The sequence below is a fragment of the Odocoileus virginianus genome, chromosome 19, assembly GCF_023699985.2.
Source record: "Odocoileus virginianus isolate 20LAN1187 ecotype Illinois chromosome 19, Ovbor_1.2, whole genome shotgun sequence".
Lineage (NCBI taxonomy): Eukaryota > Metazoa > Chordata > Mammalia > Artiodactyla > Cervidae > Odocoileus > Odocoileus virginianus.
In genome coordinates this window covers 42687667-42715602 of record NC_069692.1, presented here as the reverse complement: position 1 = coordinate 42715602, position 27936 = coordinate 42687667, and the positions used below count along the sequence as shown (strand labels likewise).

Below are 27936 nucleotides of genomic sequence, written 5' to 3'. Positions count from 1 at the left end.
CATCTGAGCGTGGAACGTCAGCATGTCCCGGCAGGAGAGGCGCCCGCTGCCAAGCCCTCCGTGCCGGCTCCCACTCACAGCGGCTCCTTTCTCTTCTGCGGAGCTTGCCGCGCACTGGGCGTTTGTCCTGCTGGGTGTCTGTCAGAGCCCCGCAGCTTAGGGACTGGAGGAGCGGAGAAGGGCACGCGACTGCAGGGGGCCGGTCACTCGCTCCTCCTGCGAGAGTCCGTTCCTGGGCAGGCTGAGAAGTCTGGGGTCCCTGAGAAGGAGAAGGGGGCCTGGGGCTCTCGAGGAGGAGATGGGGGTCTGGAATTCTCAAGGAGGAGGAAAGGACAGACTTCTTCTTTCCCCTCTACATGCCTTAGTCTTAGTCACATAAAACTTTTTTTTCTTTAAGCCTGAAACTGATGATTACACACCTCAGCTTAAACTCTGTACCAGGGATTCTGTAACAACAGTGTATCCTGCTTGGACAGTTTCTCCTTCCTGAGAACCTGACTGATCCTGATATTTTAGAATGTGTATTACGGGAGTGGGTCTGGTAGGATCTCTTCTATTAAGTTCTAATGCTGTTAGCCTAAAATGTAAATTGTGGGAGTGGGTCTGGTAAAGTTTTCACAAACTTGAAACATTCTTTTGCTTTATTGTAAATAACTCCCTTGCTCACACTGGCGAGGGGGCCGCTCTCTGTCCCCTCCTGGTGTCTGCGTCAGAAGCTTTCTCTTTCTCTTTTCATACTTTAATAAAACTCTGCTACACAAAAGCTCTTGAGCAATCAAGCCTGGTCCCTGGTCCCGAAGCTAAATCTTCTTCTTCGGAAATCACGAATCTGACATTGTTCACCATAAGCTACCACTCCCTGACGTGATCCCTTTGAACTCCGTCCACCCCCTTCCTCACAGGTGCTGTGAGAACTCTCAGTGACGCGACGTGTCTGTTCACTGGGAATGCTGGAGGAAAGTGCTGACTATCCAGCAGCTTTCCTTTCTTCTCGGGCAGCCACTCACCTTTAAAAGGGGAAGGGGGGTTAAAAAAACATTCTTAAAAGGGGAGTCGGGGGACTTCCCTGCTGGCCCAGTAGTTAAGACTCTGAGCTCCCAATGCAGGGGGCCCAGGTTCGATCCCTGGTCAGGGAACTAGATCCCACATCCTGCAACTAAGACCTGGTACAGCCAAATAAATGAATAAACATTAAAAAAAAGGGGGGGGGGGAGTGGGATGGGAAGGGAGGTGCAAGGGGACGTGGATAAACCTTTGGCTGATCCACGCTGATGTCTGGTAGAGATCAACACAATATTGTAAAGCAAGTATCCTTCAATTAAAAATAAGTAAATTTAAAAAAAAATTTTTTTTTTTTTAGAAAGAGGAATTGGGATAGCTCCATACTCCTTGAAACACTTTTTCCTAAAAAAAAAAAAGAAATAGTTTTTCCTTTTAACAATAGTCTTGGAAATAATTTTCAAAGGCCTGTACAAATTTTCTTTTACTGACAAGGAATATATTGGCTCAAATTGTATATTTACTGTGTATTTATAGTCTCTGGACCCACTCAGGATTTTAAATGAGAGAAAGAAATCAGCACTGGCTTACTCAGAAACATACTCAGGAATTCTGAACGTGTAGAGGTCCGTGAGGGCCACACGGAAAGAACCGGGCGGGGAGTGGGATGTGCTGGCCTTCTGTCCGGCCCCCTACTCGTCTCAGGAGTGACGGCATCAGGGCCCATCCTTCGGTCATCTCAGTCACCACGGCCCCCTTGCCCCCTGAATCCTAGATGCGGGTTCTGGACAAGCTGATGGTGGAGCGACTCTCCGCGGAGAGGACGGAGTGCCTGAGCCGCCTGCAGCAGCACTGGGACTCGGAGAAGCGCGAGGGGGAGAGACGGCAGGTGAGAAGCGGCCTCCGCGCCTGTGCACACGCCGCCCCGGGCCGGGGCGCAGACCTGCCGCTGAGAGCGCCCAGGTCCTCGGAACGTGCTCGCATCACAGAGCGTGTCAGTTTTATAGCCTGAAGGTAGGCGAGAGCCTGGAGTCCGGCTCCTGTTTGTGGCTGACCGTGCAGTAGGAGGCGCAGGCCGGGCAGTCTGTAGAGGGTGCTGGGGAGGAGGTGGGCTCCGCCAGGGTCGCTGCTGGGCGCTGTGCTTCTGCCCTGAGCGCGCGGCCACGCGGACGGCAGACGCGAGACGGGCTCCGTGAGCGTGAGCCCGCGCCCCTGCGCAGGCAGACGCGCTGCCGGTGCTGTGGGCGCTGGGTGCTCACTCACGTCTGACTCTGCAGCGAGCCCGCCAGGCCCCTCTGTCCACGGGATTCTCCAGGCTCGAATCCTGGAGCAGGCTGCCTTCTCCTCCTCCAGGCGACCTTCCCGACCCGGGGTGGAACCTGAGTCTCTTCTGTCTCCTTCGTTGGCAGGCAGATTCTTTACCACTGCTCCACCTGGGTGTTTGCTTTTAAGATGCCTCTGAGTCACTTAATGAAGATGATAGGTAGCTATCGGCTTGGGTGCTAGGTGAATCCCAGGCTTTGGGGGGGGGGGGGGCTGTGGAAGGGAGGCAGCCCACAGCTTTGGGCCTTGTCCAGATAATAGCCTATCATAATTGAAAAGCCCAGTCTTGAGGCTTTAGTTCATAAGCTGTGTATCACAGTCTCCTGATGATTTGTGTACTAACTGTGGGATTTTTTTTAGATGTCCTTGGTGGATGAATTAAAAACCTGGTGCATGTTAAAGATTCAGAATCTGGAGCTGAAGCTTTCTGGAGATTCTAGGGCCTCCAGGACTAAGTCCACGCCGTCCACTTGCGAGTCCTCCACAGGTAACCAGCATGCAGAGAGAGCCCCTCCACCCACAGGGGATGAAACCCCCAGGTCGAGTTCTCTTCTTGCATCTGAAGACAGCCGTGTGATAGGGCTGCATGAAACACCAGCCTGTAGCATGATCTCTGTAGGGGCCAGGGCCACGCTGTTGCTCTTATTTAAGTGCTCAAAAATTTGTTGAATGAAGGAATAGAAGAATCGCTGATCAGTGATAGCAGTGCAGTACTGATAGTGTGAAAGTGGGCACCAAAGATTAGGGTGCGGAGGGGACACGTCTGTTTGGCCGGGCGCTCGCCCGTGCATCTCTCTGCCTTCCTCGTCCTTGATCCGCCCTCCACTCTTGGCCAGCTCTGCACAGGTGCTCAGTCGCTTTGGTCATGTTCGATTCTTTTCGATCCTGTGAACTGTAGCCTGACAGGCTTCTCTGTCCAGGGGATTCTCCAGGCAAGAATACTGGAGTGGGTTGGCGTGCCCTCCTCCAGGGGATCCTCCCGACCCATACTGAACCCACATCTCTTTACATCTGTACAGCCTCGCTAAACCACAGATCATATATCGAAGTTGCCCCAGGTGCTGGATAAGAGATGCTTTTAGCAGAGCACCGTTATGTTAGCTCAGTGGTTGTACTCAACGATGATCATCGAGGACATGCACAGCCTTAGTAATTAGACCTTCATGGGGGATTTTGATGTGTGTTGTTCATTTCATATTATCTTGGACCATTTCTGTACCTTGGTGCCTTAATGGTGGGGAAAATCCTGGGCAAGTTTTTCATGCTGGGACTAGTTATGTAACTTGTCGTAGAGCTCTGGGTAGGGGCATTAGGACCACCTCTCCAAACTGGGTCAAGACACTTGTAACTGGGGCTCTGGTGTGGAAAAGGCCCAGAAATTAGAATGGGGGTGCTTACTCATCAGTAAGTGCCCAGCTTGGCTTTAGAACATACAGTGAGATGTAGCATCCTTAACTATCAGGAAGTGGTACCCAGAGCCGTCTCATGTAGATTGTTGTTGTTTAGTCGCTTAGTCATGTCCGACTCTCTGTGACCCCATGGACTGTAGCCCACCAGGCTCCTCTGTCCATGGGATTTCCCAGACGAGAATACTGGAGTGGGTTGCCTTTTCCTTCTTCAGGGGGATCTTCCTGATCCAAGATCGAACTGATGTCTCCTGCATTGGCAGGCAGATTCTTTACCACTCAGCCACTTGGGAAGTCGTGTATATTGAGACAGGCTAAAGGAAAGGCCAGCAACATTTTGGCTTAGATGCCATGAGTGGGTCTCACACAGTACCTCTGAAAGCCCCGACAAGCCAACATCATAATCCAGGGAGAAGCAGGAGGAAAGGACGGGGGAAGCTGCACAGGCGGGTGGTGATGGAGAGGCTGGCAGTTACAGGATTCCCAAGACTCTCAAATGCTGGCCCAGGTGCCTGTATGAACACAGCTTCACTCTGACTTTTGTTTTCCTTCCAAAACCAGGTGTGGATCAGTCAGTGGTGACTGCAGGCCCAGTAGCCGCCTCGGACAGTTCCCCCCAGGTGGTCAGGCCCAAGGACAAGGCCCTCAGCTCCTCCACCACCCACAGACTCCAGCAGCAGGAGCTGTCTTCCTCGGACTGTACGGGCTCCCGACTGAGGAACGTCAAGGTCCAGACAGCCTCGCTCCCCTTGAAAGAGGCAGCCAGAGGCGATCCACAGGCTGGGCCTTGTGTTGACAGAGGCACCCAGACCAAGAAGTCTGGGAAAAGCGGGCAGACGAGGCACCGAGGCCAGCAGCCAGCAGTCAGCACTGCCGGCGGGCAGCCGCCGCCTCCAGCAGCCGGCGGTGAGCAGACCGCCCCTCACGTTCGAGACACCTCCCAAGCGCTGGAGCTCACCCAGTATTTCTTTGAGGCTGTTTCCACCCAGATGGAAAAGTGGTATGAAAGGAAGATTGAAGAAGCACGAAGCCAAGCCAGTCAGAAAGCCCAGCAAGACAAGGCCACGCTGGAGGAACACATTAGAAGTCTAGAGGAGGAACTTGCTAAACTAAGGACTAAGGTACAGAAGGAAAACTAGGGCCCACAGTGAAAGACGGGAGCCTGGTGCACTGCAGTCCCTGGAGTTGCACAGTCAGACACGACTGAGCGACTGAACAAATTAAAAAACAAATGGCCTGAGAAAGGATCTTTAGGATTTCCTGTCCTGCAGCTGCAGAAGAGCTATGTCCAAGGTGTCGGTTATTGTGCACACAGCAGAACTTGCCTTTAAAAAAAAATCAAAACACTGGTTTCTAAAATGTGCCAGACACACGTTTCCTACGCCCTGAAGTTATGAAGACTTCAACAATTAGACTGAAACCAGGGGAAGCGTGCTTGGTTTCAGGTTTCATTATAGACTTAAAACCTCAGCCCAAGTTCATCTGAAGTTCAAAAGCTCAAATTAATTAGCCATGCTAAGAAACTGAATGATGTGTAAGCCTAAATCCTAATATTCCCGATATGAAATAACGTAATTGAAAAGCAAGAAAAAATATTCATCCCTGTGAACTCGAATCAGGCATTCATTCATAGCAACACAGCTGCTGTGCCTGGACAGAGTCTTTCTGAAGAGCTGTAATAGACATGCTGAGGAATGTCAAGATCCAGACAGCCTCCCTCAAGTTCATAGTCCTCAAGATACTGACATTTTAACCAGGGGAAAACTCATCAAACAAATTTTGAGGAGAAGGATTTTCACGATGTCACAAGATCCAGTATATCTTAAAATGTTTTGAAAAATCAGAGTGTATTTAAATAATGAGTTAATTGGCATAGTAGCACTGAAAATGTTTGTTAATAGTGAACTCAAATGAGAAAAGGTTCAGATCATTTGATCATGGTGTTTGTATCTTTCAGCCAAAATATAGAAATATTACAATCAATCATAGTGATTTTCAAGTGGATTAATGGAAAAACATTCCCATAACAATTACCTGAAATTTTTATAATCTAATTCCCAGCCAGATTATCTTAAGAGTACCTTTCTGAATTTGAGCTTATTGGTCTACATTTTATAAAGACAGTATTTCATTTTGAATTGAGTTCTGTCATTGAGGAACCTCAAAAGCTTCCCACTGCTTTGTAGCGACTATGTCAAGGTAAATAATTCAATAAATTGACTTAGATTCTCCAGCATCATGGAGCCCTAGATTTTCACTCTGCTCTGTGGGGTGTACAAAGTTGAAAAGTAACAGTATATTGAAACTTTCAATTATCTTTCAAGCTTCTTGTCCTTTGGACTGTGGCATTATGTTCATCTCCTCAAAATCCCATATATGCATAGAAACTTTGATTCTATTTCTATAAACACAGGAACCAAGTACTGTTGTCTGTAATTTTGAATAAAGTTTTGCTCATTGAGCCAAAGAGAAAAATGTGACTTCTTGACATGGGAACACCCAGAGAAACAAAGTATGCATTTAATCCCTGCGTCTTCTGCCCCTCAAGCTGGGTTGTTTTGGGTTTGTTCTTTTAAATACAATCAATGGATCTAGGCATTCCTAGTAGATGTATGTCTTCGTTCTGAAGCCCAGACGAGGAATTAGTTTGCTGTCCTCTCAAGTTTATCATTAGGTCTGTGAGCTCATCTTGTTTCTCCTTGGTGGGGAGACGACTTCTCCCCAGAGATTGTCGTTCGGTTGCAAACTGTAGGGGCGCTTTGCTCTCTTCATTTCCCTGTTTGTCCCCAGTGCAGCATCATGGGGTTGTAGGGCTACGTGGTACCTTGAGTTTTCTAAATCTGTTCCCAGCAAGGTATCACTAAACCTCTTCAGAATCCTTCCTCAGTATACATCAGTGTATTGAGAGCTGCCAGATACGGAACTCCTGAGACGATCAGGAAGTCGTGTTCCAAGTAGAATCTATTCTCACCCATTAAGAGATCTGTTACCTCGTGGGGTATTCCTGTTGAGAAACGCTGAAAACAGTTTAATGCTTTGGTGGTGTTTTGATTGTATAACTCCTGCCCATCAGAAGCAGGCAGCTTACTGTGAACTGGAAGATTCCATCAGAGTCAGGGAAGAGACTAGGGAGACACGTGAAAGGCCAAGTGCACCTCGTATGGCAGATTATGTGGATCTTGTTTCCCAGGGAAGGAAAACCAGTGGCGGCCAGGAAACAACAGGGTCAGCCAGCTTCTAACTCAGAGATCACAGCATCTCAAGACAAATCCAGGAGTGTTTTCAACGACTGTGATTGGTCTGCTTTTGTTCCTTAGCATTGTCAAAAACTCAACTAAGGCTCCCATGTGTATTTTTTCTTTTTTCCCTTGTGCTATTGGCTAAAATGAGCAAATGCCACAATAGTGCTTTTCCTAAGAAGCAGAACTATTAACAACTTAGGCCAGTCGTGTAGGTTGCGTTTCAAACTGAGGCTGGAATTTTCAATAACTGGGGAAGATGATGTAAAATACAGAGAAGATGTACAATATTGCAGTATTCTTTTCAATTGTTAGTGCATTATTGCATTGAGTGTAGTAAATATCTGTGATCAATTGAATATTCTAATTTTACTTTAGACTTTGGGAGCCCAAAATCAAGGAAGGGGTGTTTCATGTTTATACCTTTTTTTCAGTCAAGAGTTGATTCAGTCAAAAGTTGAAGCTTGAGAGGTATGTTATATTCTATTTAATATTTTTATCACCTTGAACTTATCTCTCTTCCAAGCATTAAAGATGGTTCTCAACATTATGGAAAATATCCTGTATTTAAAGAATGAAAGTGGGAATACTTTGTTCAGCCCATAGTTTCATTTGTGTGGTTGACCAAATTTTATGGTTCCTGAAGGAGTGTTTCCACCTAACCACACTTCATCTTGTTTTTAAAAGAATGTAATTTAGACTAAATACACTTGCTTTTAAAGGAGAGATCAGGTGTACTGCATGAAAACGTAAAAACATTTTTAAGCCTGCTGTAACATGAAAAGATTTTTCAGTGCAAGCTTAAACAAAATGCTTTCTTTAAACTGTTGACCTTTTGGAAAATACTGAACGAAGGAGAAGGGGACAAAACCTCATTGTGTGCAGGCTAAGATAATGTTGTTTTTTTTTTTTAACTAACAAACTGTTTCTAAAAGCTAAATGTATTTCCTATGATATAAAAGCCAATCAATTAAGACTTAAAGGACAAATCAGTTAAAAAAAAAACCAAATGGACTTTTAGAATATGTCTTACCAATGAGAAATTTATGAAGAATATTTTTTCAGCCGTCATTTTATTTAAGGAGAAATAGTCTTTTTGTCTACCAGTTAGCCAAATGTGACTAAATGGGAACACACTGATTTAAATCCATGAGACACACAGAAGCAAGACACTGTTCAGCAAAACACTTTTTTAAAGAAACAAAATGGACTGGGTCAAAGTGATTTACTCTTCTCAGCAAACAGAAGAAGCAAATTTCATTTAATCCTTAAGGTATTTCTCAAAGTCTGATTCAAGGAAGGAAACAGCCTGAGGTGATTCCCAGTTTGGCACAGGACAGCTTCCTTTTGATCCTGTTCGGGTCTTACTCTACATAATCTTTTTTTTTTTTTTCAATATAGATGTAAGTTGCTTCCTTTTGGTTATGTTTTACTTGAATTTTCCTTACTTTTCTATAAAAGATAATTGAGTTATTTAAGTCTGGCTCTCCGCCACTCAGCTTCTCCTGGGTGGAGGAGAGGCGTGACTGCAGTCATACAAATTCCAGGAAATAGGACGTCTTGCCCTCCTCGAACACTGGAAAGTCATCCGTCCGGGCAGACACATCTGCAGCAAGGCCTGTGCCGTGCAGTTCAGACTCTGACAGCACACTGGAATGGGGGCAGTGATAGAGGAGGGGCAGTCAGAAATATAAATAACAGCCTTAGCCACTTTTCATGTGCTAGAAAGCTTCTGTATTTAAAAAGCTGATTTACTGTAGTGGTGGTGGTGCTTAGTCGCTAAGTCGTGTCTAACTCTTGCAAACCCATGGACTGTAGCCCACCAGCCTCCTCTGTTCATGAGATTTCCCAGGCAAGAATACTGGAGTGGATTGCCTTTTCTTTCTCCACGGGATCTTCCCAACCCAGGAAACGAACCCGGGTCTCCTGCATTGCAGGCAGATTCTTTACCAACTGAGCTATGAGGGAAGCCCTTATTGTAGTTGATATACATAAATAGAATGTTCAAACCTTAAACTTTGGGAACAAACAGTCAACAATAGTATAGTATTGCTGACTCAATGGGCAGGTACTTGAGCAAACTCCAGCAAACAGTGGAGGACAGAGGAGCCCGACGTGATGCAGTCCATGGAGCTGAAAAAGAGTCGGATGTGACTTAGTGACTGAACAACAGCTAGTTTACGGGGAACACCCAGCGAGTTAATTTGCCTCATCCAAAATAGTGATAAAGATGATGAATCAAATGTTTCACCAGCAGTTCTCTTTTGGCCAGTTTCTTAGTTCATGACCAAGGTTCGATGTGTGAGAGGAAATTGCTAAATAAATCTTCCTTTAGGCTAAACAACAGACTTGACTTAAAATTCAGAGGAGATAAAACTGTAAGTGAACACATAACATCAAACTGTTCATTAGAGATGAAGGGAAAAGCTTATCCCTGAGAATGATCTTAGCTTTGGAAAGATGCAAATTCAACTTTTTGTGTGTTTTATCCACTTAAAACCAAGTTAGGTTTTCTTGGGGGAATCGTGGTATTTTGATTCCTGCAAATACAAACCACAAATGCTCTCACATCTTCAACATACACCACTGCTAGGATGAACATCAAAGTCACTGACTGCCACACTTCATAAAGGATGGTTTTTAGCTTCAAGATTTTAGATTAACTAGAGACAGCCTGTATTTCCGTATGTATGTCAATCATGCCACACAGAAAAAAGGATGAATATTTCTAAGTTTGTTCTTTGTTCAGAAACCGTTCACAAAAGCTTTTCCTTTGTTCATCAGATGGCTGGCTAGATAAAAACTGGCTCATGCAAGCATTTAAAATGTCCACATTCCCCTGTGGAAGATCTGAAGCTGTGGGAGGCGAAGGTGGGCCTTGGGATGCAGGTTACTGATACACCACCACAGGTTTATAGATTTACCATCCTGCAGAAGTCCTACACCTTTCAGCTGCCGCTCAGACCCTTGGATTGACTCTAGACCTGTTCTGTAGATGAACTGCCAATCCCAACCTCGTTGGTGAGCTTTCACTTTCACTGAATTAACTGTTAAACATTTGGTTTCTTTCAAGGGTCCTGAAGCCAACTTTATGTCCAGTGTATTCTTCAGACTGTTCTCCCTGTTAGCAGGGCAGAGTCCAATGCACTGAGGAGCTTCCTTACTGATTTATTCTACTTTCCACATGGCTGTTAAGGTAACTGTATTTGTTTTGTCCAGAAACTGCCTCTTCTTTTTGGAAGGTTCATTAAGTTTCTCTTTCTCCTCTCTCCAACAAAGTTCTAGATCCCCTGCGGTGATCTCTTCAGAACCCTCTGAGTATCAGATCCGGTAACGCCTGAACAACATGCTCAACAACCCTGAGGGGTAAAGTGGAAAGACTTTCCGAGGGAGCTCCAGACTGTCTCCTGAGGTCAGTCCACCTCCAGCCCTACACCTCACAGGTTTTTAAAACAGCTTTACTGACTTACACACAAAAAAATCAGGGTGGGGGAAATGGCTTTATTGAGAGAGAATTTGCATACATGTAAAATGTACAATTCAACAGATTTTAGTATATTGAGTTGTGCATTCATATAAATGGAATCAGACAATATGTAATCTTTTGTGACTGGCCTCTTAATGTTTTCAAGGTTCGTTCAGGTGTAGCATGTATCAGTACTTCATTCCTTTTCGTTTGCTAAGTAATATTTTATCATATGGGTATACCACATTTAACTTAGTCCTTAATCAGTTGATAGGCATTTGGATTGTCCACTTTGTGGCTCTTATGAATAATGCTGTTTTCTGTTTCCAAAGTGGCTGCACAATTTCACAGTCCCACCAGCCATGTGTAAGGTTCCAGTCTCTCCATCCTCACACACATTTGCAGCTACCTCCCTTTTTAATTACAGTCATCCTAGTAGATGTGAATAGCGTCTCTCGGTGGTTTTGATTTGCATTTCCCTGATGACTGATTAATGGTGTTGAACATCTTTTTATGTGCTACCTGTTGGACTGATTTTTGCTTCTTACAAAATACTGCTGACACATCCAAAAACATTTTCAAAATAGCGGGTGTGTTTGTCCATGCTAAGACAATTGCTCTGATGCAGTTTTCTTGGCTCTCTCTCATATGCTATGCTCCACGTTCTGATATTTTGCGCAAGGGTTCTACATATAAACAGTTTCACTTGGCTTTGGGCTGCCCATGATTGAGCCTAAGCTCAACTAAACATATGGAGACTTTGAAAACCTTTCAGAACAATGCTGTAGTTAAGATCTGGCTAAAGCAAGTGTTTTTTCTAACTCTTTGAGCTGCATATTGCCTTGAGTAATCATCATCCGGATTGAATCCTGCAGAAGAAAGTGAAATCTGGTCAGTTTTAATTGGTAGAACAAGGTACAGCTCTACCATTTCATCTGTTAAAATTAAGAATTAATACTGAGAACTGGAACCGCTGTACTTTAGGAAAGTCCAGAATTAACAATCAGGGGTGTACAATTGTCTGACATGCTTTCATATACCCCAATCGTACTCCCCAAGCCACCATGCTGTAATATCTAGCATCTTTTTGTGTGTGTGCATGCAGATATTTGGTTAACAGAAAAGCTGGGTGATGCCACCGCAGAGTGTAGACAGAACAAACACTGTGAAATTTAAAACGCCAGGTAAGTGAAAACCAGTGACATTGAGAGCAATGATCGAGATATATCATTTCAGTGACATATTCCAAGACAGCTACTAAATTTTTAAAAGAGCTCACTAATCAGGCATCCCAGGTGTCACTAGTGGTAAAGAGCCCGCCTGCCAATGCAGGAGACCTAAGAGTGCGAGTTTGACCCCTGGGCTGGGAAATCCCTGGAGGAGGGCATGGCAACCCACTCGTGTTCTTGCCTGGAGAACCCCAGGGACAGAGGAGCCTGGCGGGATTTCAGTAGATATTCCAAGATATCGTATAAAGTTAAAAAAAACCTCACTAATCAGTGCAAAAGGGTCAGGGTCTTCCCTCGCTAGTGATCTTGGTCTCACCTCTTCCGTGGCACTTTTGTTTCTTTTGAATTCTTCTCTTGCCCAGGCCTTCAGGTATTTGCGATCAGAATCATTTGGAACTTGCCGGACTGCCTGCAAAATCCTTCTGTAGAGGAGGAGAACTTGTTGCCTCCTCATGAACTGCACAGGGGAGGAGAAACAGTAATTACAGCTGCACAATCGTCAGTTCAGTGGGTTCTTTTCTCTTTGGTCCTCAATTTTGAAAAGAGGAAAGAAAACCATTTTTTCCCCTAAGAAAATGGCAAGAAATTTACCTGGACTGTTTACTCATTTGTCAAATACAGGAACCCCAAAGGGTACAAGCGACAGAGAAGTCTTTAGAGTGCGTCAGCAGGCAATGAGGCACCAGGGCTAGAGATGCAGACCTCTGCCAGCCTCTCGCCGCCGCGGCGGAGAGCAGCCCCGCCCCGCGGCGCCTTCCGTCCGCCGGGGCGAAGCCCCGCCCCCGAGCCCGAGCCAATCAGAGGGCGGCGCGCGTGGGGGCCTGCTCCCCAGTCGTCCCTCAGTCCCGCTCCATAGGACGGGTGGAGGGGGCGGCAGAGAACCGAGCTCAGACCCAGAAGAGCTGCCCTAAGAGGCCCGCGAGGAGAGCTGGTACCTGCTTGAGGGTTAGCGTCGCCGGGGGCAGGCGGGAGGCGGCCATGTCGTCCCGACAGCGCGGGTCCCCGAAGCCCCGGCGCGCAGGAGCGGAAGTGGGGGGTGGCGGGGCGGGGCGAGGTCGGTTTCCTGGGAGACGGCCGGCAGCGCGGGCGCCCCCGGAAGAACCTGGCGGTCTGCTGATCGGAACGGAAGCCCGAGGCAGTGTCGCTTTGTCTTAGCCTGTTTTCTCATCAGAGAAATGGGGTGACAGTCCCTGCGTGCTGGGTTGTTGTGAGAATGAAATGGTGGTGAGGCATTTAGCACAGTTCTTCACACGTGTTTGTTCTAGGAAATGAGAGTTAAGGGTTTTGATGGTGAAGGGAGAAAACTGTGTTCCTTTTGAGATTTAGTGTATACAGCTAAAATGACTAAAATGGCTAATTTGTCAGTTTGTGTTCTGCTCTTCTCGGCTTCGTCCTGCTCTGTTCTGCTGCATTTTTCCTGGCGCTGTAGTCTTCATGGTCGTCATTAGTTACAAGGTTTCAGGTGGGTGTACCGTTGCAGTTTTGAGAACTTGGTGTCGCTGGTAATGAGGAAACGAATATCCCTACACCTTAAGCGCTTATTTCCCTAGATGTGTTTTATTCTCCGGTCACTACTCTGTAGGCCCTTGGCTTGTATTAACTGTGAGAGGTTAGTGAAGCCCTCCCACTTCCGAATTAAAGTGCGGCCTTGTGTGTTCAGTAGTTGCCGGCTGGCTCCCTGAGCACCTCTGCTTGACTAGCTGGCTTGGAATCCTAGCCCTAGCTGTGTACTTCAGTGTGTGGACCCGCCTGTTTTCTCATCCCTGAAGTGAAATGACAGCATCTACCGGAGTTGTTACTGGAATATTGTATGTCGTGCCCTGAGAACAGAAACTAGCGCGGGTCAGCCTAACGGCTACCACCAGGCATTGTGTGAGTAACGTTGATGCCATACCCCACCCTTTTCCAATCCCATGGACTGTAGGCCACCAGGCTCCTCCGTCCATGTCATTCCCCGGCAAGATTACCGGGGTGGGTTGCCATTTGCTCCAGGGGATCTTCTTGACCCAGGGATCAAACCCGAGTCTCCTGCCTGCAGGCAAAGCCTGAAAACTTGCCTACTAATTAGCAGTTCATTTTTTCCCTTTTAACTATTAGTGAGCTATCCCTTGCCATTTTCAGTCACACTTATTTTGTGAATTGTTATGACTTTACTCCCTTTATCACTACCTGGACTTTATGCAGTTTTATATGCAGTTTGCCACATTTCAAAAATTCTGATCTTTTTTATATAGCTTTAAGTCACTACACACTGTATTTTCTATTATTTTGATTCTTTTCAATTTCACCTTCTCCCTTTAATTCTTAAAAAATTTTCATTGTTGATCTTTAAAATATTTACTCCACCTGGAATTTTGTTTTATAGCATATTGGGGATTAAGTTATTTTCCAGTTGTAAACTATAATTTCAGTACTATTAACCATTCATTCGTCTTCCTGGGCTTTGTGATGGTCTTGGTAAATTCTTTTAGGGTCTGAATAACCCTTACAGCTATTTCATCCAGGTTTTTGTTGTTTTCATGAGGCAGTAATACTATCCTGTAGTATCTTGGAAGTGTCTATTAACCTTCTGTATGACCTTTACAGATGTTTTGTCACTTTCCTTTAAATCATCTTAGAATCTTAATCTATAAAGTAACTTGAGAGCAGACATTTTTATACTATTTCTTCTTTTCATCCAGAAACATCCCCTTAAGCCAGACACTGGTAATGCTGTTGTGAGTCATACCTGCCTTCTGTTCTCAGAATCACTCTTAGGGTAGGAAGACATAAGTCTAAGGCAGTATTAGAGATGCTGTCAAGGCTCCTGCCTTGGGAGCGCATTCTTCTTCCAGGGCTTATCTGAGCGAAGTGTTGTTCAGAAAGGCCAAGTGGGTAAGAGCGTTCCAGGCAAAGCGCACACGAACACTGGCAGATTCTAGGGCTCCCGTGGTTTGCCGTGAGCAGGTCAAATAGTGTGGTGGGGATGCGGGAGAGAAGGGACAAGGGAGCTAGGCCAGGAAACAACCAATAGTACCTCTTCACAGGAGTTCAGAAAGATCTCCAAGGATGCTGTATGAGGGAGTGAAGCTGGCACAGTGATTAGTCGTTTGAGCTACATTTTGAGAGAGCCCCAGCTGCAGTCCAGTACAGAAGAAAGCGAAAGGGAAGGGGTGGAATAAGATCAGAGTCTAGAAGTGAGACCTGGCAAGACGGGTTTGGATGGAGATGGGAGCGGAAGGTGAGGCGGATGGAAGGGCTGAGCTCCACGGGCGCGAGTGAGTGAGCAGGCATCCCCAGCAGCTGCTTCTCTGACTCAGGCACGTCACGCTTCCTGACCAAGCCCCCAGTTCCTGCGTCTGCTGCTGCGCTTCCCAACCTTTCCCCATCACCGCACAGACTGAAATGGCACGCCTCGGTAACCTGCTCACTGAAATTCTCCTGTGCCGCCTTGCCGGCTGTCCTGGGGCCGAGGCAGTCACTCGTGTTGGTACACCAGCTGGGATGCTGCAGCCTCGCTGGTCCTGCCAGTTAAAGGCAGACATGATGGACTGCGTCAGTCATAATGTTGGATCTTACCTCCCTGCAGGAAGATTAAACTTCCTACCCCACAGAGGCCGTTGGCCAGGAACACATCTCTCCTCTCAGAACTCATCTTGGAGTAGTACCCTTACAAGCCATGTGTCCACCATCCTGCCCTCCTTCTGCCCTGAGGCCAGCGTGCTGGGGCTCACCCACCACAGACATGAACACAAGAAACAGACGCTGGGGCTGTCTGAGGTCAGCACTGAAGCTGCAGGGTCACGACACGCGGCATACACTAGTGACCGCTGCCTGATCCAGCAGTCGAGACCCCTCGCGCACCTTTTACACTCTTGTCTTATCCCATTAAGGATGGTCATAAGTGACATCAACCGTCGTATACTTTTTAATACTTTTCAGAATACAGGCTGCATAGCTTTTTAGAATAAAAAAGTGATATAACCTCAGGTACATGCTTTAGGACACCTGGTTAAACAACAACAGGCAATCTGTCTTTGAGGACCACTTCAGAAGGGTGGCACGCTTCACAGTGTAACTAACACACGCGGAGATGGGCGATGGCATCCTGGCGGGCCGTCTGTAAAGGACACTTGACAGGCAGAGCTCACATGGGACACAGCACAGCTTCAGGTGCTCACGCACTGCTTTTTGGCCAAGTAAATGAAAAACTGCCGAAAAACTGCTGGTGGATTTCTGACTGGGGAGAGAGGTCTGGCTGCTCAGTTCTTCTGACACAGCACTTCTTTTCCAGGATGAGCCTGACTCAGTTCAGCTTGAAAGCAGTGTGAGGAATGGTTCTTCCTCATAACTGTTAAGAAAAAATGAACTAAAGAAATAAATTACTACGACAACAGGAACGGTGGCATTGAGAGAATGGAATAAACAAAGGGAAAATCATCTTTCCATCATTGCATAGTCTCCCGAAGCAGCAGAGGTGAAGGAGGACAGGGAGAAGCCCCTCCATCATACATGACCCGAGGGTCATTCTCTGAGGATCTGGGCTCCCATGATGTCTGGTCGCTTTATGAGGACACACACAGCATGAGGTCCCTACCCTTGGAGAGAAGGTAGTTCCTTTCACAAGAAGCACGGTAAGAAAATACACTGACTCTCTAAAATAAACTGGAGCTGTCTTAGCCATCTGACGGCTTTTGGGTACACACTGCGGACTTAGCAAGGCTAAGCCAGAGCGCAGAGTCAGAAGGGCCACTCCCTTCATTCAGGCCTTTGTCCGGAGGCCTGGCACAGTCCGCGTTCCTGGCAGCATCTCCTCAAGGTGGGTCCAGGGTCCCTGAGGGGGAGGCAGGCAGCTGGGCCCACGGGGGGGGGGGGGGGGGGGGGCGCAGCTGCCTCCCGGGCCAGGGCCGCCCCAGGTGGGGGACGCCTGCTGCTGTGGCTTCACTGCCCCGGGCTTAAGAACCAGGACCCAGCGCCTCTGGGGGCACGAAGAGTTTTCTTTAGGCCCTGAAATCGAAACTTAGGTTGCGATCATTTTTGTGGTGAATGTTTATAAATCAGGCCTAAGATAAAATACCATTTTCGAGCTAGTTCAGAAACAGCTCTCCAGAGGGAGCTCCTGGCAAGCAGTGTGACGTTCTGGGTGCAGTTACAAGTCTCCCTCAGGACTGGTCCTCCTGCTCTATGGGCGGTCAGAGGCCGTCACCAGCTCAAACCACTGCCTCAGCGCGTCACTGAGCGTCTCGGGAAGCGCGTTCACGTCGCGGAGAATTATGTAAAATGGGAACGGGAACTCTTCCATGTACGATCGGATCTCAGGCATTTCTCCAGGCCCTCTAAATATCGGTACCTTGATGTCCAAGATAGAATCCTGGCAACAAAAGACATTTTGAAGACAAAAATTAAATCAGCTCTTTCATGTTCTCTTTTACAGACATCAGGTGCCTGCATGTTACAGCAGCTCTTATTAAGGAAATTAAGGAAGAGGCAGGTCTCTTTCTGAGCATCCCTTCCAGGAGAATGGACACCAAAAGGGAGGGGACGGGGTCGACGAGCAAACCTGATTGCCCTGGGATGGTGTTTCCTATTCTCTGCTTGGAATAATTCACGTTAAGTCTTCAACTCGCTCCTCAGGCCTTAATGTGACCTGGAGAGACGGGACTTCCCCTGGGACAGACCCGCCTGTGGATACCTCTCATGCACCACTGGTGCCTGCTCCTCTGGGGAGGGCACTGCTGAGACACAAGTACCCAAAAAGGGCTGGCTGCGTTTCCAGCGGACAGGGCCCGTCACAAAGGCGCAACGCCCGTGGTGACGCTGTGCAGAGGAGACGGCCCCCCAGCGCACAGTCAGCACAGCGACTGGTTCGGAGGACGGCCTCTGGGATGCGTGGCTTCCGAGTCGTTACCGACAACCTCTCCGTGTCTGTCCCCTGCTGTAGCGTGGGAATAACCATGCCTGTATCACTGACTCACTGCACAATTATATGAGAACTTAACTGTAAAATGCCTCAAACAGCGCCCTTCAGGATGCCGTGGGTGTTAGAGGAGTTCTCGGTATGATGGTGAGACGCAGGCCGTTTTTCAGATACAACAGCTTGGAGGGAATTCTCACTTTATCTCCAGAAAAGTGGCTTTTAGTAGTCACTCACCCGTGAACTGGGATTGTCCAACACAACGAAAATAACGAAGATGTTAGCGCTCCGGGCAGCCTGAACCGCGGCTAGGACCCTGTCTTTGCCCTCGAGGAAAAGGCCGCGCCCGTCAGAGACCACGAGGAGGAGCTGGGCGGCTTCTGGAAGGAACACAGAGCAGAGGGCTCAAACCACTCGGGAACTGCCACGGTGAGACGAGCTAGGCAGGCTCTCTGGGCTAGGGAGCCAAACAGCTCTGAAGCCGATGAATTCTGGCACAAAGCGGGTCTCCAATCACATCTACTATTTTGGATGTGTGAGGCAGCGACAAAGCTGTGCAAACACTTCTGTCAACAGAACAATTTCCCAACAGTGCTTTGGGGGTATGTCACATGTAGAACAATGTGTGAGAATGAAAACACATGTTTATAGACAGAAAGTATAAAAAGAGCAGTCCTGAGCAGACCATTAGAAGAAAGTACCCAAATCAGAAACGTGGAGCTGTGTCTTTCAGATTTCTGTCAATTTCCTGTACCTAAATTCTGGTGTGTTTTTTTTCTTCTTGAAATTGACACATTTAAACAAAACTTAAATAGACTAGACCACTAAAATGAAGAGTGAATAAAAATGTTTAAGATTTTTTAGCACATTATATTTTCAGTGAAAATTAGCAAGTTTTGAGAGGCATGGATGACCTGCTTTAACAGGTACAGTCAGAATGGAGGATTTAGGAAAGGGCTAGAACTGGTGGCTGCGAAAGTACAGTCAATCACGGATGGATTAGCTGGTTTATGAATTACATCCTCTGCTTTCCTTTGTTACTAAGATATTACAGAATACTCTTACTAAGATATTACAGAATACTCTTTCCATTTAATTCCACATACCTTGCTCCTTCCTTTCTCAAGTGAACTCAAATCTACCAAATAAAAAATTCCACGAATGTTTAACACCTCCCATCATCCCCTGTTCATGTCTTTTCCTATAGAGCATACACTTGAACATGTGGCGGTGGGTACACTGAAGTGGGACAGGCCATCTGCAGATCACACAGGAACGGAAAGGTGCTTGTCAACAGGACCCAGGCACGCAGCTTACCTGGCCCGGCGCTTTGGGAGGGCTGTTGAGCAGCTGCAAACATGCTGGCTACAGACTCCAGAACCTAGACCAGAACCAGAACCAGACACTCAGAGAGCTATTTACTCCTGCCATTGTCACAGAGGCTGAAATTACATCTGGCACTTACGTGACCGTCTCCAATCTGTAGGAACCAAACTGTCCCTTCCCGTCGCCTGCAAAGGACTGAGAAGGCTTGCAGTTGCCATTTACCTTGGGTGCTGGCGTTTCAAGCCGAGACCTGTGTCCCTGGCACATACCCCACTCATGTTCTACTAGAAAACCCAACAAGGGGGGGGAAACACTTACTCTGGGGGACAGGAAGCCAATAACTCCCCCCAAATGAACCAAAGAGCTGTCTTTCAAGAAAGCAAAATAACTTAGCAAAAAAGGGCAAAAAGCCCCTCACAGCATGTCCATAAGGAAGGAAGTTAAATTAAGATAGGAATCAGGAGAGAATTACTATCCCATACTGTTCTGAACCCGTGCCACCCTGAGCAAGTCACTAGCTTTATTTCACATCACTTCCCCAGGCTCAATGGTGCAGAGAAATTGGCCTTGACCCACTTGATAAGCATACTGGGAGGTGGTTCATTTTCCTAAAATGCTCCAAACTGCTCAAAAAAGTAGGGAGCCAAAAAATCAATGCTGCAAAGTGAAATGATCTTTGAATAACAGAGAAAGAGGTCACACTGCATTTAACAATGGATGCCAAAGGAGAGTCTGTCCCAGTGTACACAGTCTGAGGTTTAGGACTGTTCTCTATTGTGAATTTTACCATATTAGGGAGGAGAGAGTCCTAAAGAATTATGTTTTTCCTGTACCAGAAAAAAAGGGGCTTCCTTTGTGGCTCAGCTGGTAAAGAAACTGCAAGCAATGCGGGAGACCTAGGTTCGATCCCTGGGTTGGGAAGATTTCCTGGAGAAAGGAAAGGCTACCCACTCCAGTATTCTGGCCTAGAGAATTCCATGGACTGTATACCCCAGGGGGTTGCAAAGAGTTGGACATGACTGAGCGACTTCCACTTTCATACCAGAAAATAACTTCAGAAGACATACGATGTCATCAACTTACCTGAGCATGTCATCAACTTACCTGAGCAATCTTGGTTTTCTTTTGCTGGAATTTGCAGAGCCGCAGAATCTGGGACCCTGAGGAATCACTGAACTGTTCGTGGAATGGATGTAATAGCTTTACAGACTCTCCAAAACTTGGAGGAGAAAAACCAAATACAATGGGAGTTACTTCTTGTCAAGCCAAAAAAGGTTGGCTTTCCCAAAGGGATTAAGAGGCACCTTTACCTGCATACCGCAATCTGACCGACTTCCAGAAGGGTGAGAGCATTTCCAATCACGGCCAAAGACTCAAAGGCAAGCTGTGAAACAGGAAGTGGAGGGCTGAAGGCATCAGGGTATTCTTGACACCAATGCCTTTCACCTCTTTATACCATGAGTCCCACAGGAAATGCTGTTTTTTTTGGGATAGCACCTGGGAACACCATCAATATGGCTGTTCACCAACTCAGAGGCCTTGGTAGTCTTAGGCCCTGGCTGATGCCACAGGCGCCAAAACCCAGTACCTGTTAAAGCAGTAGGAAAGGTCTGCTTTAGCATTACCCAATAAGAGTGATCTCCAGAAACTTGGCCCATAAACTATGGCTTCCCCCTGCTTTTTTGACTACACAACCTCTCATGGATAAAAGATTTTATTAGCCAATTTATTCTACTCTATGCATACATGACAGTAGTTTTAGAATTTAAATTCAATTGAAAAGATGATATTTATAGCAACTAACATCTACTGAACATGTATCAAGTACCTGGCACTGAACCGAGTGCTTTATATATGTTATTTCATTTAGTCTTCGTAACAATGATGAGTTCGAGTTAAATATTGTTATAATCCTTTTTTAAGAAGTGAAATCACCTGCCCAAAGTCATGTACTAAGTGGGGAGTTGAGACCTGGACCCAGGGTTAGATGTATGCTTTTTCCCAGTGAAGTGTGTGTACAGACTTCAGGACACTCACTGGCTTGTGCTGGCTGTCACTGCAGAAGCCCCCCCACTCTCCAGGTCCGTGACGGGGGGTGGGATGTGAGGGGCCCTACCCAGGCTCCTGAGCCCTGTTACTACCGACAGAACACTGACTCTACACAGACTTAAAGAGACGTATGCTGAAGACATTTTCTTAGAAGAATCAGAGGCGTCAGATACTGAATCATGCGTGGTCTCAGAGTACAGTGCACCGTGTTTTGTGGAAAATAAGCACCGTCAGACTGACCTACGCTGAAGCGAGACAGCCGCACCGCAAGGCTGAGAAGTACAACAGTCTAAAAGACCTACAATCTAAGCGACTGCAGTCTGGGAATCCTGGAATTGCTTTCCGACTCTTTAACGTATCACACTCTCAGAACTAACTGGTGTTCCGAAGCGCTTTCTGTCCAGGCCACGTTCAATTACAGAGGCACCCAGCTGGCCCGTCCAACCGCCACTGCGCCGCTGCCCCTTGCCTGTTTGGTGTGGTTGTCCACCATGCTGGAAGAGTCGTCGACAGCCAGACAGACTCGGTACTGCCGTTTACTCGGCTTGGTTCTTCGAAGCCAAATCTTGTCCTTCCGAAACTGGCTGGCAATGTAGGGAATGACCTTCCGCATGTTCAGTCGCTTCCCAGTTCGATAGTCCCCTCTGTTTAATTTAACCAAACAGAACAAAGATTAGAGCTAAAAGCACAGTTACAGTACCCGACAGCCAGTTACACCAAATAACCAGTGTCCTGGCACAAATCAAGTATTACTGTTGGCTCAGACTGCCGGGATCTTCTTGACCAGCAGCCAGAAAAAACAACAGATGTGTATGTGGCAATAATGATTAGGTGTTTTGGTTTTTTTACATTTAGAAAATGTAAAACACTTTTTAAAAAGGAAAAAAATAATGTCTGCATTGAAGGTTAAGTCTTGGATTCCCTTTTCTGTTCTAAAACTGATTGTGGACACCACTTTGGGAAGATCTAGGTGAGTGATGCATGCAGCGAGCGAGTGACCCAACATAGAGAGTGGGAGCGGCGCACACGCCCAAGGCCAGCCAGCCTCCCCACCCGCCGTTACCCAGCCCAGAAGCTTCTCTGCAGAGACAGCAGCATGGCCACACGGTGAGGATGCCACAGGGGCGCCCGTGCAGCAGAAGCGGCCGCCCAGACCCCAGCACCGCGGCTGGCAGGTGCTGAGCTCAGGCACCTTCCCGGGCGCCGCGAGTGCCTCCAGCGGAGGAGACTCACTTCAGCTTGGCGGCCTGGGTCGGCTCCAGTATGAGACGAAGCTGCTCACACAGCTGTTGTGAAAGAGGCGCAGTTAAGACCAGGTAACTCTGCCACATCTCCGCGGCGGCCTTCTCCTGTGACGACAACATGCAAGGTGCCTTTAGAACGTCAGAGCCAGGCAAGGTCATCACAGCGAGACGAGGGCTTGAAGCAAAGCAGAGGAAAACAACGTGCTTCTCTTGGCAAGCTGAGTCCCTGGGTTTAACACGTCTCCTCTGCCATCAGAGCCATTAATTCACAGTCCCAAAGAGAAAGACTGGAATTCAGGACCAGATCAGCGCCTCACTCACATCTCCTACGCGGGATACATGCTGTGTACCCTTCACATGGAGAGGGAGCTGTGATGGTTAATTCTGGCGGCAGGAGATCCAGCCACTTAAACCATGGGCTCTCAGGGTCTTGTTTCAAAAGCAAAAGTACAAGGGCAAACCTCTCAAGTAACACACTTAACAGCGTGCTTACTTCCTGGGCACAAAGCTCCTTTTTTTTTTTTTTTAGGCCAATTATGGCACAGCAGTCATTACATACATGTGATGAGAATGATGAGAACAGATATATTTGTGTATACATGTATACAATAAATTTAGGATGCAAGCTCACTAAAAAGGAAATTTTCGGTTAACCTACACTTCCACTTCACGTCAGCTGGCAGCTCTCCGGGCGGTCTATTCAGAGGGTGACATGGTATCCAGACTTCTGTCCCACATCCCAACCAGTCACCTCTGTTACCGCCATTACAGACTGAGCGATGGAAGCTAAAGTATGAGACGTCAGTTTCCCTGTTTTAATTAAGCTGCACATCCAGTGGCAAGGCAGGCTTTAAAATTATATTCTCCGTATCCTCAGCCGCTTTCACCAAGGAGGTGGGGTGAAGAACCTACGAAGTGGGCTGTGTCTTCGGGAAGTCACGGTGTTTAGCAGGAAGACCAGTGACTCACCTCTTCTGGGTTTCCAGGTTCACATGGCTGCCATGCTTCCAGCTGCCTCTCCAGCTCCTGTCTTAGCTCATTGACGTCTTTTAAGAAGGGCTAAGAGGGAAAAGTCACAGAGAGAGGAGACCCAGATTGGAGTCACTAATTCATTATCCTTGGGTGCCTTCTTCCCTGCAGTATCAACTCCCACTGAGAGGCAAAGCTTGAGCAAATTTAATGGCACAAAAGATGCCAGACACCTATTCTTCTCCTTCCCATTTTTTTGAGGGTAAGCTGGATAAACATAAACTTAACTGACCTGCAGCCTCCCAACACAAGGCTGGTGAATGCCCCCCACCGTGGCCAGGTAAGGACGCAGACCTCTCCCAGCGACCCTGGGACTGGCTGTCCTGCTTAGAGAGCTGCTCACACCCCTCAGTGAGACCTGACACATTCAGAAGTGTGTCACACCAACAGTGCTCCCTGAAACACTGATACGATATGAAGCCCCCAAGCAACCAGATGCAACCAGATGCTTATAAAGTTCTAAAGAATTAAGAGCAACTCCACAATTAAAAGCAATTCCATACTGTCAACTTATTAAAGTGGTGATCTGTTACAGTTTTAGGACCTGGAAAATCGTGTCCACAAGAAACTGATGAGCCGTGTGAATGGTGGAGTCTCTGCTTCTCTCTGGCTTCTCATTCTCTGTCTCCTTGTGGGATGGGTCTCTCCTGGGGTCTTGGTCTTCCTCTGTTTTAACAGTTTGGGCCTCCATCTCCATCTCTTCAGAGCCTGTTCTCACACAAGGACCGAGTTTTACTTAGCATAACATCAGCATTAAGACTGAGCCTTCAGTCACACGTCAATCCTACGTCGCTCAGATGTCACTCACCCACCTCCCAGCAGGTTAACATGTCAGCTCCCTGTGTTCTGAGACAGTCATTGCCAGTTCGCACCCCTTAACTCCCCTCTCTCCTGACCCTGTTGTGCTCTGGGGAGGGGAAGGTAGGAGAGATGGTTTTACCCTGGCAAGCCTTGTAGAACTGTGTGATTCATTAAACTGTGTGCATGCAGAACACTGACAAAATAAAAATTAAAATAAAATCATAGTTCTATCTTATAGATGAAGATGCTGTGTCAAAGACAAATAATTTGCCTCCACCTATAAAGCACGTAAGACAAAGTCTGGATCTGAATCAAGGACAACCTAATCACAGAGCTATGTCTTTACTGTCCCATAATGGCAGTCTGCGATTCTAACGCCCCTGAGAAGCAGCAAGCAGAAGCAGCAGCTGTTGAATTTAGCAGGTTACTTTGAATTTGCATTTATTTCATTGCTGATGTTCTTTATCCATGTGTGTTGAATACATTTAAAAAAAATGAACTGAAAAAAAAAAAAAATGAACTGGCTTTTAATAGCACTTGGGGTCGGTTATGAAATGGAACAGTTATAAAACGTAAGAAGTTAGTGTTACTTTCTCACATGCATTTACCCTATTTCTTTAAACATTTTATGCTAACATTGCATATTTTATAATTTAAAATATTGTTTCTCTAGTAATCAAGACCATCTCTTCTGGTTATAACTGGAGTATGTGCATTGTTCTGTTTTCTTCTACATATTTAACCAAGACTGCCAGGATTCTGTCTGGAACTTGGGCTTCCCCGTGAATGTCAGTGACCTGTAACGCCACTCTCCCACCTTTCTGCTCCCAAAGGAAGCGTCTACAGGGGCGTGACTATGGGCAAATGAGTATCTAAATCACGGGTTAGGACCTAAAAAGAACAGGACAGGCGAGACGACAGTAGAGAGTCACGGTGCTCAGGTGGGAAGGGGGTGTTCACCACACTCGCTCACCAGGCTGGGCCGTGCTCCCCGACTTGACCTCCTCTGGCCTCAGCAGTTCTGCGTCCAGCGCTCTGAGCTCCTCCTGCTCCTCCAGGTCCATGGAGGTGTCCTCCACCCCCTCCTCTTCATGAGCCTTGCTGGAGTCCTTTGCAGACTGCTGCTGCTCCGTGCTGGCCACATCTGCCAACAAAGCGCACACATAAAAAGCTGAGCTCTTTGCAGAACAGTCATTGAGAGTGGGTGTGCTTTTGGTCAGAGATTCTACCACTGACTGGTTACGTGGCCTGGACACGACACAGTACTTGGCTTGTGAGCTGTTGACCTAAGTGTCTTATTTCCGTTTTCCCCAGAAACTATAAGGATATAGTGTAACCATACCTGTGACCACAGAATAGGATGTTTAGCTGCTGGGTTTTTACTGCTATGATCAGAGACTGAACCAGAATAAACATGCTGAACACATGACTCAGAGCAGCTCATGGATTATCCTCAGGGTCAAGTCATGGGGGAGAAACTGTAGTGATGAAACATAACAGCAGAGGGCGGGAGGCACAGAAAGACAACGCGGGTATCCCAGCATCGTGACCCTGGACAAGTTCTTAGACCTCTTTGGCCTCAGGATGCTGATCTATAAAATGCAGATGGAACTCCATGATCAGGCTGCAAAGCTCAGAACAGTGCTAGGCACAACATAAAAGCCCCATGTAGGGCAGTCATCATCGGTTCTGCTTCATTTTTCTTAAAGGTGGGGACAGGAAGAGAAGAAGTAATCCACAGGAGAGCAGTCTTTTCCATGTCATTGACAGTAATCAATACCAGCTCCCGTATGAGGAACGAAACAGTGAAAAGTCACCCAGAGAGCTCAGAGGGGAGACTGAACGATATCCCATACTGAGATCTTTTTTTCTTTGTCACTCTGAACCTCCGCAGAGAGTGAAGAAACATCTGCTCTCAGATCCCTGAGACCAGTGCTGGGTTTGGATAGTCAACCGTCACCAATAATATTTAAAAGGCTTTACACTAGACCCAGAACCCTGAGCACTGAAACCCTGCCCTTGGCTACAGATATCTTTATTTCAAAACCAAATTGTATATCCGCACAGTTCTTACTAGATGGAAACTCGTTTGAAAAGTCCTTCCGCTCCCTCCTAAGATGACTTTGTAACAACACCTGGTGGACACAGCGTCAGCATAAGCGCGCACAGAGCTCGATCAGCAGGGAGGGCCCCAGCTCCGTACCGTAGGTCTGGGCATCGTAGGGCTCGCTGGCCTGTCTGATGTGCTCGAACGCTTCCGCGTCCTCCGCCCGCGCCTGGAGCTGGGCCGGGCCCTGCTCGGCATGGCTCTCGGTGTCCAAGGTCCTCAGCCTCTTATGCACACGCTCACTGTGATCACCCATGGAGCGTTCGTTGTCGGCCTGCCCAGGTTTCCTCTTAAAACTCTGTGGGAGATACGAGGAAATTCACCAGAACTTTGTAATACAAAAAGAATAAAGATAACATTTATCCTCAGGGGGCTGATTAAATAAATTAGGTACAGTCATGCAAGAGTGGAATTCAATGCAGCTGTTGATAGAAGATCTCTAAATACACATACAGAGCAATCTCTATGATACACTCTTATATCTGACATAAAGGCAGAGAGACCCCCACTCACACACAGGCGCACACACACCCACACACCCACTGCACACGCGGTTAGTCTCCCAGAAGACAAGCCTGGCAGCGCCAGTGGATGCTCTGAGGACAGGCCCTCGGTTTCTTGAGCACAGGGATAACACGGAAGCTTTCAGCGGACTGGTTTCTATAGACTGATTTTGTGTCACATGTATAAATAGCACCCCATTCTTAAAATCTTGTATTTAGAACAGAAAATAGGGAATTTGCCAGCGGTGCAGCAATTGGAACTCGGCACTTTCATTGCTGGGACCCAGGTTTAATCCCTGGTCAGGGAACTAAGATCCCACAGGCTGTGCGATGCAGCTAAACAAACAGGATTAGGACAGGATTGAACAGAATTAAAGAAACCAAACACAGGAGAGAAAGGACAGTGAACAGTACTTCTGGTTAGTAGCCTGGCAACACCACCTGTTCTTAGGCTCCAGAACAAGCGCATCACGGGATCAGGATAAGCGTTTGTCTGTCCCCACCAAGAAAAAGGGAGCAAGCCCAGTGGTCCTGCTGTGCTTGCCAAGGCTGCCATCGTGCTGGGGCAGCAAAGGCTGGGAATTTCTTTTTCAACCAGTGCATCTGCAGCATCATTTACACACAGCCTTCACCCGAGTTTAGCTGAAGAGTGACAGAGACCTGTGTGTTCTTCCTGGTGTGTTTCTGGGAGGCCATCCGCGCCATGAAGCTCGACTCGTGCCCTTCTGCCTGGTTTGCATCCGCAGCCCCGCTGCCGTGTTCCTGTGAATCCCAAGCCACAGAGAGTGAGGGGCAGGAAGCGGAGTCAGCCCCTGGTTACAGACCGCACTGCGTACAACTGCCCTCAGTCACGTGCAGTCGGCCCTGAGTCCACGGACACGGGCGGCCCACTGCGCCACACCAGTTCACGTGAGGGACTCGAGCGGCCGTGGACCTGGGTATCCGTGGGGGTCTTGGAATCACTCCCTTTGGGAGCTCAGGGGATGACTGTGACCACCTCTGCCTGCCTGCTCGGGAACTCACCCGTCACTGACGCCTGGCCTGTGGGCAGGAACAGAAGCACTGAGACCTGTCTGTCACCCTCGCGGGGGGCTGTGTTGTCTACAGGAGGTAATGGCTTACTCTGAAAGCAGGACGGACCTCGATCAGAAACGAGGCTTCATCATCAACCAGCTGGGTACCCTTGAGACTGTCATTTAACTTTATGGGGGCTTATTTAACTCAGATGCAAAATGGAGAACATAGTAAGAACAATAGTATTTATTTTATAGGGCCACTGTGAAGATCTACCAGAGTGATGAAATGCTCAGCACCTCATGAAC

The 27936-nt window shown here is 47.3% G+C and overlaps 3 protein-coding genes and 1 long non-coding RNA gene across 13 annotated transcripts in view; 2 read left to right on the top strand and 2 right to left on the bottom strand.

The window, feature by feature from the left end:
* Positions 1–6189, top strand: part of ANKRD6 (ankyrin repeat domain 6) — a 175235-nt gene extending 169046 nt beyond the window's left edge. For all 9 annotated transcript variants that reach the window (XM_070450118.1, XM_070450122.1, XM_070450123.1 and 6 more), the window contains 3 exons: positions 1775–1888; positions 2683–2809; positions 4290–6189. In XM_070450118.1, the coding sequence (XP_070306219.1) occupies positions 1775–1888; positions 2683–2809; positions 4290–4867 (819 nt within the window). In that variant the 3' untranslated portion in view covers positions 4868–6189. The remainder of the gene's footprint in view (positions 1–1774; positions 1889–2682; positions 2810–4289) is intronic.
* Positions 6190–10448: 4259 nt separating this feature from the next.
* On the bottom strand, positions 10449–12702 carry LYRM2 (LYR motif containing 2). The gene is made up of 3 exons (XM_020877455.2): positions 12598–12702; positions 11979–12119; positions 10449–11302 (listed from the first exon to the last, which is right to left on the bottom strand). The coding sequence occupies exons 1-3, from the start codon at positions 12640–12642 to the stop codon at positions 11222–11224; spliced, it is 267 nt and encodes an 88-aa protein (XP_020733114.2). The 5' UTR covers positions 12643–12702; the 3' UTR covers positions 10449–11221.
* Positions 12703–15546: 2844 nt separating this feature from the next.
* MDN1 (midasin AAA ATPase 1) overlaps positions 15547–27936 on the bottom strand; it is a 138352-nt gene continuing 125962 nt past the window's right edge. For both annotated transcript variants that reach the window (XM_070450115.1, XM_070450116.1), the window contains exons 91-102: positions 27275–27376; positions 26208–26409; positions 24978–25148; positions 23748–23911; positions 23144–23233; positions 22164–22279; positions 21400–21574; positions 20192–20265; positions 19986–20100; positions 18873–18936; positions 17793–17935; positions 15547–17012 (exon numbers count right to left, since the gene is read on the bottom strand). In XM_070450115.1, the coding sequence (XP_070306216.1) occupies positions 16824–17012; positions 17793–17935; positions 18873–18936; positions 19986–20100; positions 20192–20265; positions 21400–21574; positions 22164–22279; positions 23144–23233; positions 23748–23911; positions 24978–25148; positions 26208–26409; positions 27275–27376 (1605 nt within the window). In that variant the 3' untranslated portion in view covers positions 15547–16823. The remainder of the gene's footprint in view (positions 17013–17792; positions 17936–18872; positions 18937–19985; positions 20101–20191; positions 20266–21399; positions 21575–22163; positions 22280–23143; positions 23234–23747; positions 23912–24977; positions 25149–26207; positions 26410–27274; positions 27377–27936) is intronic.
* On the top strand, positions 16377–18731 carry LOC139029709 (uncharacterized). Its single transcript, XR_011481925.1, has 2 exons — positions 16377–16460; positions 17076–18731. It is a non-coding gene; the product is annotated as an uncharacterized lncRNA (long non-coding RNA).

Coding starts and splice junctions, on each gene's coding strand:
- LYRM2 (XM_020877455.2), bottom strand. CDS start 12,642: ATGGCCGCCTCCCGCCTGCCCCCGGCGACGCTAACCCTCAAGCAG. Junction 12,120..12,597: donor CGACGCTAACCCTCAAGCAG/GTACCAGCTCTC, acceptor TCCCCTGTGCAG/TTCATGAGGAGGCAACAAGT. Junction 11,303..11,978: donor ACAAAAGTGCCACGGAAGAG/GTGAGACCAAGA, acceptor TTTCTTCTGCAG/GATTCAATCCGGATGATGAT.